Here is an 11,920-nt window from a genome sequence, read left to right on the forward strand (position 1 = left end):
ACTTCAGGAGGACATAGTCAGACTGGTGAAATGGGCAGACGCATGGCAGACGAAATTTAACGCAGAGAAGAGTCAAGTGATTCATTTTGGTAGGAAGAATGGGGAGAGGCAATATAAACTAAATGGTATAATTTTAAAGGGGGTGCATGTACACAAGTCTTTGATGATGGCAGGACAAGTTGAAAAGGCTGTTAAAAAAAAGTTTACAGGATCCTTGGCTTTATAAATAGAGGCATAGAGTACAAAAGCAAGGAAGTTATACTAAATCTTTATAAACACTGTTTAGGCCCCAGCTGGAGTATTGTGGCCAATTCTGGACACCAAACTTTAGGAAGGATGTCAAGGCCTTGGAGAGGGTGCAGAGGAGATTCACCAGAATGGTACAGGGATGAAAAATTTCAATTATGTGGAGAGACTGGAGAAACTGAGGTTGTTCTCCTTAGAGCAGAGAAGAATAAGGCGAGATTTGATAGAGGTGTTCAAAATCATGAAGGGTTTTGATAGAGTAAATAAGGAGAAACTGTTTCCAGTGGCAGAAAGATCGGTAGCCAGAGGACACAGATTTAGGTAATTGGCAAAAGAAACAGAGGCGACATGAGGAAAAAAAATTTTATGCAGCGAGTTGTTATGATCTGGAATGCACTGCCTGAAAGGGTGGTGGAAGTAGATTCAATTGGGACTCTACTTTCAAAAGGGAATTGGATAAATACTTGAAGGGGAAAAATTTGCAGGGCTAGGGAAAAAGAGCAGGGGGGGAGTGGGATTAATTGGCTAGCTCTTTCAAAGAGCCAGCACAGGCACGGTGGGCCGAATGGCCTCCTTCTGTGCTGCATCATTCTATGATTCTAAATGCTCCGACTGTAATGTTACTCAGCTGTGACTTGATAGCAACACAATCCTGAAACATTAATCTCACTGAGAGCTGTCAGGATTTTCCAATAACTGGCCAGCAAGATATTATAAGCCCTCGAGTCAGGAGCCGGAATGAATCAGCAATGCATTCGCTCTCATTACAGCCAGATAGCTCACAGGTGCTCTTATGAAAAGAGAAATGAGAAAATGGCTAACCGATCTCATCTGAGGCAGCTACAAATTCCCTGGGCTGGGTTGGGCTGGGTTGGAGTGGGGGATGGGGGGTGGATGCGGCTGGTGATAAAGGGTGGAGGGCCAAGTAAATCGGCCAGCTGATGACTATCCAGTGACCTGTATTGTAAGGTCCACATCTGGTTATCAGATGAGTACAGGATTGGACTCTACTGTGATGTTCACCACAGTCGAATAGCCTGCCATGCTCATTCTCCAGGCTTACACAAGAAGAATGGCCCCTTCGATGAGGGACTGGACTAACAACCTAGAGCTTGAGAGTTCAGATTCCACTATTTTGAAATTAAGTTTAATAAATCTGAGTAATTTGTGGCTGGCACCAGAAAAAATGATCATGAAAGCTGACTGATTGTCATCAACAGAACTCAAAGAATCACTCGGGGAAGAAAAGAGACTTGAAATCAGCATTTTAGCCAATCCATTCTGATATCACCCTATCCCGTTCAGGTGGATATTAAAGATCCCATGACACTAGTCAAAGAAGAGCAGGGAGCTCTCCAGGTGCCCTGGTCAGCATTCATCCCTCAAACAACACCCGACAGATCAACTACTCATTCATCTCACTGCTGTTTGTGGGATCTTGCTTTATGCAAAACTGGCTGTTGTGTTTCCTGCCTACACTTAGAAATTAATTGATGTGAAGGTCCTTGATTCATTGCTCAGAGATGCGATAAAGAGATGTATAAATAAAAGTCTTTCTTTACTTGTTGTAGAGGGTTGTTTTTCAAACTGGAGGCCTGTGACCAGCGGTGTGCCTCAGGGATCGGTACTGGGTCCGCTGTTATTTGTTATTTATATTAATGATTTGGATGAGAATTTAGGAGGCATGGTTAGTAAGTTTTGCAGATGACACCAAGATTGGTGGCATTGTGGACAGTGAAGAAGGTTATCTAGGATTGCAACGGAACCTTGATAAATTGGGCCAGTGGGCTGATGAATGGCAGATGGAGTTTAATTTAGATAAATGTGGGGTGATGCATTTTGGTAGATCGAATCGGGCCAGGACCTACTCCGTTAATGGTAGGGCGTTGGGGAGAGTTATAGAACAAAGAGATCTAGGAGTACAAGTTCATAGCTCCTTGAAAGTGGAGTCACAGGTGGATAGGGTGGTGAAGAAGGCATTCAGCATGTTTGGTTTCATTGGTCAGAACATTGAATACAGGAGTTGGGATGTCTTGTTGAAGTTGTACAAGACATTAGTAAGGCCACACTAGAAAGAATGCAGAAAAGATTTACTAGGATGCTACCGGGACTTGATGGTTTGACTTATAGGGAGAGGTTGGATAGACTGAGACTTTTTTCCCTGGAGAGTAGGAGGTTTAGGGGTGATCTTATAGAAGTCTATAAAATAATGAGGGGCATAGATAAGGTAGATAGTCAAAATCTTTTCCCAAAGGTAGGGGAGTCTATAACGAGGGGGCATAGATTTAAGGTGAGAGGGGAGAGATACAAAAGGGTCCAGAGGGGCAATTTTATCACTCAAAGGGTGGTGAGTGTCTGGAACGAGCTGCCAGAGGCAGTAGTAGAGGCGGGTACAATTTTGTCTTTTAAAAAGCATTTGGACAGTTACATGGGTAAGATGGGTATAGAGGGATATGGGCCAAGTGCAGGCAATTGGGACTAGCTTAGTGGTATAAACTGGGCGACATGGACATGTTGGGCCGAAGGGCCTGTTTCCATGTTGTAAACTTCTATGATTCTATGATTCTACTTTTTAAAAAGTATTGAGGATAAATAACCATTAAATGACAAATTAGTAATGTGATAAATTTTCAAATGCAGACAGCAGCACCTTTTACACTGACTGACTTGATTAAACAGCTAGTTATCGTACGCACCCAATTACTCTAAAAGCCAGCTGCTCGCTAATGTAATTACACATAGGAACTGTAACAGAAAGACGTGAACTGCCAATGGATTAAAAGCGATTAAAAGAAAGAACTTGCATTTATATAGCACCTTCATGACCTCAGGGCATCCCAAAGTGCTTTACAGCCAATGATGTACTTTTGAAGTGTAGTCACTGTTGTAATGTAGGAAACGTGGCAGCCAATTTGCGCACAGCAAGGTCCCACAAACAGCAGTGTGATAATGACCAATTAATCTGTTTTAGTCATGTTGATTGAGGGATAAATATTGGCCAGGACACCGGGGAGAACTCCCCTACTCTTCTTCAAAATAGTGCCATGGGGTCTTTGATGCCCACCCGAGAGGGCAGACGGGGCTTTAGTTTAATGTCTCATCCAAAAGACAGCGCCTCTGACATGACAGCACTCAAGTATCAGCCTCAATTATATACTCAAGTGGGACTTGAACCTACAACCTTCTCACTCAGAAGCAAGAGTGCTACCCACCGTGCCACGGCTAACACATTAAGTACTGTAAATGGATGCTCCACCCGGATTGAGAACCCATGGTTGGACTCTGTTACAAAGGCAGTTTGAAGTTGTCAATGGATGGAGTAAGGGGTGTGGGTAGAAGGTGCCCTCCTCTCTATATCCCCTGCCACACCCAAGACTGGAATCATAGATATTGAATATGGGGAGGTACAGAGTGATTCCTGTTTTGCTATCATTGGTCATAGACTTGTGGAATGACTTATCACGAAGAGCCATTGAAGTGGACCAAGTAAACAGGCACAACAGGACTTTGCTGGCACTGTCAAGGATGTCAATACCTTGGAGAGACTCCAAGCTAAAGAAGGAGACATTGGGACAGGTGACCAAAAGGTTTGGTCAAAAAGGTAGATTTTAAGGAGTGTCTTGAGATTGGGGAGAGCTGGGAAGGTGGAGAGGTTTAGGGAGGGAATTCCAGAGATTAGGGCCTAGACGGCTGAAGGCATGGCCGCCAACGGTGGGGCAAAATTAATTCAAAACAAGGTGTGGTCACAGCCTAGCCGATGTTGAGTCCAGCTCTGGGAGTAGGAACATTACTCTGATTTTAATATCTACATTTATCTAAACAGTTAAAATTAATTTGTCATAATGATATTGGTGGAATGACATTATTAGTGACTGCACATTGAACACATTCTGCCTGAATGCTCCTGTTGACTCATTTCTCTCTGATGTATAAATAAGACTGATTCTGCTATTTTTTGCAATCTACTGATGGGTAGAACCATAGATATTTGCAGCATATCTATGGCAGGAGGCTATTCGGCCCATTGTGTCTGTGCCAGCTCTTTACAAGGGCATTGCAAAACAGAGAGAGCAAGTGTTAGACCTGTACTGAAGGTTGCTGAATTTTAAATCAATGATTTTGTGGTGCTGTGGTACCAGAGATTTTGGAATCATAAAATCTTAAAGCACAGAAGGAGGCCATTTGGCCCATCGTGCCTGTGCTGGCTCTTTGAAAGAGCTATCCAATTATTCCCACTTCCCTGATAATTCCCCATTAGCCCTGAAAATTTTTCCTATTTAAGTATAGATCCAATTCCCTTTTGCAAGTTACTACTGAATCTACTTCCACCACCCTTTCAGGAAGTGCATTCCCGCTCATAACCACTCACTGCGTAAAAATAATTCTCCTTATCGCCCCTCTGGTTCTTTTGCCAATTACCTTAAACCTAAAGAGTAACAGGATGTCGGTTTGCACCAAATCCTCACCTGCTGAGTCCCTACTGTTGGCTGTACCATCAGGTGGGTCTCCCCATGCCATACATAGCTGATAAACGTTCCCATGCTTCTGCAACATTGGACGTTTCTTCCCCAGCTTCCTTGTTAGTAAATGAGGTGCAGCATGGCGGTGGTGGGGGAATATATCAAAGTAAGAAATGAGAATGGGGCTTTCCTGAAGTCCAGTAGATAAAGAACTGTACGGATCCATACCAACCTGGGAACTCCCATGTTCCATCTCTGGTCTGAGCTGAGTTGGCTAACATTTTGGGATACAGTATATGAGTAATTTGAGACAGGACATGTTGGTAAGTATAGCATGCTTGGATGGAACATGTTTTTTTTTATTCGTTCACGGGATGTGGGCGTCGCTGGTGAGGCCAGCATTTATTGCCCATCCCTAATTGCCCTTGAGAAGGTGGTGGTGAGCCGCCTTCTTGAACGTAACCCTAACCCAAAGCTCTCCACCACTGGGGGTTTTTCTCGCCTCATGTCTGGGTCTGTTGTAGACTAACTGATGGAGATTGATTGCCACGATTAGTTAACAACTCCATTATTGTTGTATCATGCGACTACCAGGATGGTAGAAGGCGAACTAGATGGACTTTAGTCTTATTGCATCCAGCAATTCCTATGTTCCTATCTCAGTCAGAACGGCAGTGGGTTATTACAAATGGAGGGAAAAATCAGCCAGGATTGCCACTGCTGGTGGCTAGCCAGTGACCTCTGCTGGAAAGGTCATGTATGGATGTCAGTTGAGGACAGGATAGGGCTCGGCTGTGAAATCCCCCCAACGGTGATCGGTCTGCCTGTGCATTCTGCTAATGCTCACTTAAGTATCATTGGGCTGCCAGTGCCAATGGAACTGTAACCCTGCAAAAACCAACAACTTACAAGTATGGTGGCATAGTGATTATGGTAATGGATGAGGCAACCCCAGATGTGGTGAGTTCAAATCTCACCAGTGATAAACTATGAAATTGAATTGGTTCACTAATGTCCTTCAGTGAAGGGAATCTCCCTCCTCTACCTGGTCTGCCCAATAAGTACCTCTAGTTGACTCTAAATGCCCTCTGAGGTGGCCTAGCAAGGCAATCAGTTGTCAGGGAAATTGGAGGGAGGAAGGTTTTAAAAATGACTAGACTGTAAGAGTTCCACCAGTAAACTGTGTGAAACGATAAGGGACTCTGGGATATTAACCACAAGATTTAAAATGAAATCAATGTAAATATATTTTCCCCTCAGGAACAGACCCCCCTTCCCCTCCCACACACACAGAAAAATAGCAGAATTATACCTTTGGGAAATGTCTGTGCCTACTAGTCTCACTGAACAATTATTAATTTCACTTCTGAAAACGAACAATGAAAGTGGCAGCAATTAGAGCAACTGCGTTAATTAAATATAAAAAATGACTTTGATGTGAGAGTGGATGATTCATCTGTCTATAGAAAGGTTGATGCCAGGAGTGACAGTTCAGTATCACACCCCCATGCAGTTTTTACCATTCTGTCTATTATGGGATAGAAAAACATCAGTGGCTGCAACAGTCAGTCCAGTTGAACAGTACATGCAGGACTGAATGTGTATGAACCCTCTCTGATAACTTTGAAAGAAGCTGAGTGAATATATTGCTTAAATTTAATTCTCATCTTGTTAAATTCCTGTTTTGCTGCATTTTTTTTTTGCGGTTTGAGAACTTTCCATTTATTTTTATATAGTCTAGCTTTTTAAAGAAAAAAGTTAAAAACAGAAAATCCAGGAAAAAAAAGGCAGCAGGTCAGGCAGCATCTGTGGGGAGAGGAAGGTGGGGTTAATGTTTCAGGTCGAGGACCTTTCCTCCTGCATGCTTCCAGCATTTTCTGTTTTTATTTCAGACTTCCAGCATTTATGCCCTTTGGGGCTTAAAGGGTTAAATTATCAAGACAAGTTGCATAGGCTTGGGTTATGGTCCCTTGAATTTAGGAGGTTGAGGTGTGATCTAATTGAGGTGTTTAAAATGGTAAAAGGATTAAATAGGGTCGATACAGAGGAACTATTTCTTCCGATGGGCGAATCCAGAACAAGGGGGCCAATCTTAAAATTAGACCTAGGCCATTCAGGAATTAAATCAGGGGGCACTTCTTCACACAAAGGGTAGTAGAAATTTGGAACTCTCACCCCCAAAAAGGCTCTGGATGCTGGGGGTTAATTGAAGTGTGCAAGACTGAGATTGATAGATTTTTGTTAGATAAGGGTATCAAGGGATATGGAGCAAAGGCGTATAAATGCAGTTGAGGTACAGATCAGCCATGATCTAATTAATTGGCGGAACAGGCTCAAGGGGCTGAATGGCCTCCTCCTGTTCCTATTCCTATGCAGTATTTTGCTTTTTAGTTTTTTTTTTAACCGCAAACCGTTTTGGGGAGAAAGGGGTGAGGAAGGGACCTGTACAATCTTCCTCATCGTGATGTCATGTGAGAGGGACGCAATGATGCAATCATTTCATTGTATGCTGGCAAGCAATAATAAAAAAAAGGTTTCGCTAAACACTTTTTTCATGAAGACAATGTCCCTTTAAAAAAAAAACCCAGACAATGCATTCTGTGTAGCTCCTGTTTGGAGGAAGCAGAGAGATGGATTGTGAAGCAAGGAGATGGGTTAACTGCCCTCTCAATTTCTAACTAATGTGCAGGATAGGGCAGGTTAAACATAATAGGAAACCAGTCACATTTTTGTGCTTTTTCCAAAGGCTATTTCAAAATAGAACACCTTTGGCATGGAAATGGATATATAAAAGGTTGTTGACTTCTGACCAATGTGAATAGTCCAGATTTGAGAATGCAACAATTTACTTAGCTTTGGTGCCAGCCTAATGTGTGTGCCTTTATTTGGAGATGCCGAGAGGAATGTGGAAGCGCTCCCATTTCGGGGTATATAAATCACAAGATAAAATCGACTTGAAACTATAATTTGCCACCCAGTCCATTCGTGCTTTTGTAGGAATTTCCTTTCATCCCCAGTCCTGGCACATTTTCGCGGCTGCCTGAAGGGATTTACTGTTTGCACCGGGAGTAATAACAATAAGATTTTTTTTAAAAAAATCATCTTGCACAAATAAAAAGTGGAACGGAGATGGGAGGAGTGGAATGTAGGAAGAGAAGGAAGAAAGTTTAAGAGACGGGAGAAAACAAAACTGAAGCGAAAGATGAGGTAAAATTCGAATTAAAAACGTTTTAAATCCAATTGAATTCTTCAATCTCATCTGATCAGAATTTCTACCGAAAACAATCCCTCAATATTTAAGTTAATGTTTAGTCTGGGGTGAGTTTTCTCTGCGCGGTGATCAGGTAAAATCGCTTTCGCTGAACCAGTGACTCAGAATTAAAAACACAAGAAGAAATCTTGTTAAACTTACTTAAACTCGGGACTGAGGTCAGGCTTCAGTCCATAAAATGAAGATGACATGGTCATCATCCACCTGGGGATTAATTTATAATCTTCACAATCTAAGAACGGGCTGGACCACTTGACGTGGCTTTTATCGATCGTGTAGCTGTCTCCTTGGTTCCATTTGGGAGTGTCCAGTGTTTTAAGATCATTGTACAAGATCCTCTTGTTGAGATAAGGCGCCCTTTGGTATTTTAGTCCATTAAACCACTCGCTCTCCGAAGTCTGGTTCTCCAGGTAGTCCGAGGTGGAGGACAGGTCCTGGAGGAAGATCTCATTCTCATACCTGGTTACCTGGAGCACCAGCTGAGATTTGGAAGGTATGGTTGGGACGTCAAAAGTCAGCATCGCCCTGTAGATCTTGGGATCTCCTTCAAGGATGCTCCTCACTAAGGCATGGTACCACTCGATGTCTTCCTTGACACTGGACTCCCGAATGTCATTGGTCTGAAAGACCATGTTGAGGAAGTTGGTGGCGTGGATCATGGTGTCTATCGCCCCGTGCACCAAAGAGTGGAGGGTCACGGCTGGTTCGCCTTTCATGCCTCTGACCTCCACCCGCCTTGTGCAGTTAACCTGCGATAGTTTGGAAGGATCTCCCGAGTAGAGGAAATAGGTGGCAGCCTCGGATGTCTCCGGATCTGGTTTGTCCAAGTTGCCTTCTGGAGACGTGACCAGTATGGAGATCTGCGATACATTCCAGTCCCTGAAGAGCCTAGTCTTGGGGTTGGTCTTGCGGTTCTGAAACCCCCCGAACCCACCAAACACCCCTATGTGGATATAGAGAATCACACGGAGCATAGACATGGCCAGATGTTGTGGTGCGTGTGACTCCTTCCCGGTCAGGTTACAGTCCAATCTCCCAAACTGGAAATCGACGTACCGATAGCAAGAGGCATTTAAAAGGCTTGGCGATGACCATGGCGGGGACAGACACACCTCAACCAACCGCACAAGTTGTCTTGCTTGGCTTTGACGAGACTCGTGCAGTTGCCATTCATTTTCTCTTTTGGTCCCAAATTATCAAGACTTAAGATGACTCCAGTCTTGGTGGGGTGTGCGAGTCATGCTATCCTTGGACTGTCATTGATCGCGTCTTCATCCAATACAACAGCAACACATGGGAGAGCTGATGGTGCAGATGTGTTGCTAGAAACTATATTCCGTCTACCTTTGCCTCCATCGCCCCAGCTCTGGACCTGAGCGGGCTATCAGATCAGGAAGGCTGAACCTCTGCCTTTTAACATCACATCTCCTAATGTCATGCCTTTTAATCGAAGTACATTACAGGGAAATGTTAAAAATAGCCCAGGCATAAAAAAAAAGTGGGAAAGACCATTGCAGCAGGGGCATTTAAAAAAATCTCGATATTTTCATTCTCAAATAGAGCAACCTCGGTGATGGAAGCAAATCGCTCACCATGGCAACGGGAGACATGAAATCAACACGCCCGACCCATTCATCATCAGCCCGGGGCTGGGTGATTGACATTTATCAGGCCAAGCCTCCTCTCGATCTGGTCTGTGAAAAAAAGCATCTCACTACAACCTTGGAACACCCTCTCACTGTGAATTGGTAACAACTGAATATTGTCTCCGTGTCAATCACAAACTCATTTGTTTCACCACTGGTCCAAGAAACTAGAATTTATCCCCTTCACTATTAAGGTACATTATTGCAGTAAAGTTAATTGTCTTTTGCCGTACATTAGACTGTTTGAGGGCAGTAAGATTTAGATATCTCCCTTTGTTGCCCTCTCCATACTCGCGTCTGAATCCAGATGTAATCCTGTAATCCGACGTTCCCAATGGATCCACTTTGCAGCTTTTTAAAATCGGTGCGTGTTCAGACAAATAAGTCCTGCAAATTTATGTGTCGTTTTGCAAATTGTTAATAAGCAAAAAAGCAGAAAATGCAAACCGGGGGAATGTGCAACAGCGCTGCAAACAAGTCCTTGCAGATCGTCTCTCACTGACGCTTGCTGGAAGGTAATGGCAGAAGAGGCGAAGCAACTAGTGCAATTGGTGCCGGTGGTGTGTGCGTGTGCGCCTCTGACCAGGTCTTAAACAATAGGCTGTACGTGCAAGAACAGTCGTGCATACCAAAGTTTTTTGTATAACGAACATCAATCATCCAAGAGTGGGAATATCCCCCCCCTCCCCCCGCCCTTGGTACAGTAAAGATTTGGAAGTACCAGTGTCACAAGTGCTTGTTCGGAAGGTCAAGATAAGTTTTTTTGGTCTCTCGCTCTATGGGTCATATTATACAAACTGAAAATGCTGGGGAACGCTCAACAGGTCAGGCAGCATCTGCGGAGAGAGAGAAACAGAGTTAACGTTTCAGGTCGGTGATCTTCCATCAGGCCATATGATACTACAGGCAGGTAATGGGGGATGGCTGTACCAGGGCCACTGGGGGTGGGGGAGGTGTGTGTTTGTGTGTGGGCTGGGGGGGGGGAATGGGTGGGCTGGTGCTTGGGGTGGAGACCCCTTATCGGTACACGCCGGAGGAGTTGTCCGCACCCCTTGGGTCTCCGCCACATTCCCGGGCCACGGCTATTCTGCTGTCACCATTTACACCTCCTCTGGACCAATCTTTTGTCTCATGTCCCATTATCACCCCCGCCCCCCGCCTTTGCCTTGTACCATCATCCCCTTTCCACTTAATCACTCCTGCCCTCCCCCCTATCACAGACCTTTCCCATTTGTTCTTTCGCTGCCCTCCTTTTCCCTGGCTCTGTATTTGTTTAAAAGCTGTTCATCTCCAAAGTTCTGATGTAAGGTCATCGACCTGAAACAATAACCCTGTTTCTCTCTCCACAGAAGCTGCCTGACCTGCTGAGTGTTTCCAGCATTTTCTGTTTTTATTTTAGATTTCCAGCATCCACAGTATATAAAGAATGGACACATACAGCGTACTTTATATAGAGGATATACACTGGATATATATATATATATATAAGGCTGGATTAGGAAGAACACTTGCTTACAGTATAGGCAACAACAACAACTTGCATTTATATAGCGCCTTTAACATTGTAAAACGTCCCAAGCCGCTTCACAGGAGCGATTATCAGACAAAATTTGACACTGAGCCACTAAAGAGATATTAGGACAGGTGGTCAAAGATATAGATTTTAAGGAGCGTCTAAAAGGAGGAGAGAGAGTTAGGGAGGTGGAGAGATTTAGGGAGCGAATTCCAGAGCTTAGGGCAACTGAAGGCACGGCCGCCAATGATGGAACGATGAAAATCGGGGATGCATAAGAGGCCAGGATTGGAGGAGTGCAGAGATCTCGGATGGTTGTGGGGCTGGAGGAGGTTACAGAGATAGGGAAGGACGAGGCCATGGAGGGATAGACAAAAGTTGCCTGGAGGTACAGACAAATAGATACTCTCAGAGATGTCTTTGAACTATACTGTAAAAGGCAGCTGCAATTTGTGGAGAAACAACCGATGTAATTAACCGCCCCCCAGTGTAGTTATGTTTATGATGCCCTTTGTTCTGAGTTAGCTTCAAAGGATTTAGAACGGGATATCTGTGGCTGACTTTATCTCAGTCAGTCTGAAGGCATCAGGATTTTGACGCTGTTCAGAGGCTCCATGGCAGCGTTCTGATTGTGAGAGTTATCGTGTTCCAGGGATCAAGTTTGTGTTGAGAACTTGTGCAGGAGAAGCACAAGTTTTTCTTGTTTCTGACATTTTGAGGAGCTTGGAGCCCAGCCCAGAAAGCAGACTTTCGGTCTAGACACACACTTGAAGAATGGCCTCTT

General features: G+C 44.1%; 1 protein-coding gene across 1 annotated transcript in view; it reads right to left on the reverse strand.

Moving 5' to 3' along the window:
* Positions 1-8,957, reverse strand: part of gpr179 (G protein-coupled receptor 179) — a 74,666-nt gene extending 65,709 nt beyond the window's left edge. The window contains exon 1 of the mRNA XM_067969154.1: positions 8,119-8,957. Within this exon, the coding sequence (XP_067825255.1) occupies positions 8,119-8,957 (839 nt within the window). The remainder of the gene's footprint in view (positions 1-8,118) is intronic.
* Positions 8,958-11,920: the final 2,963 nt, after the last annotated feature.

The sequence above is a fragment of the Heptranchias perlo genome, chromosome 30 (assembly GCF_035084215.1).
Source record: "Heptranchias perlo isolate sHepPer1 chromosome 30, sHepPer1.hap1, whole genome shotgun sequence".
Lineage (NCBI taxonomy): Eukaryota > Metazoa > Chordata > Chondrichthyes > Hexanchiformes > Hexanchidae > Heptranchias > Heptranchias perlo.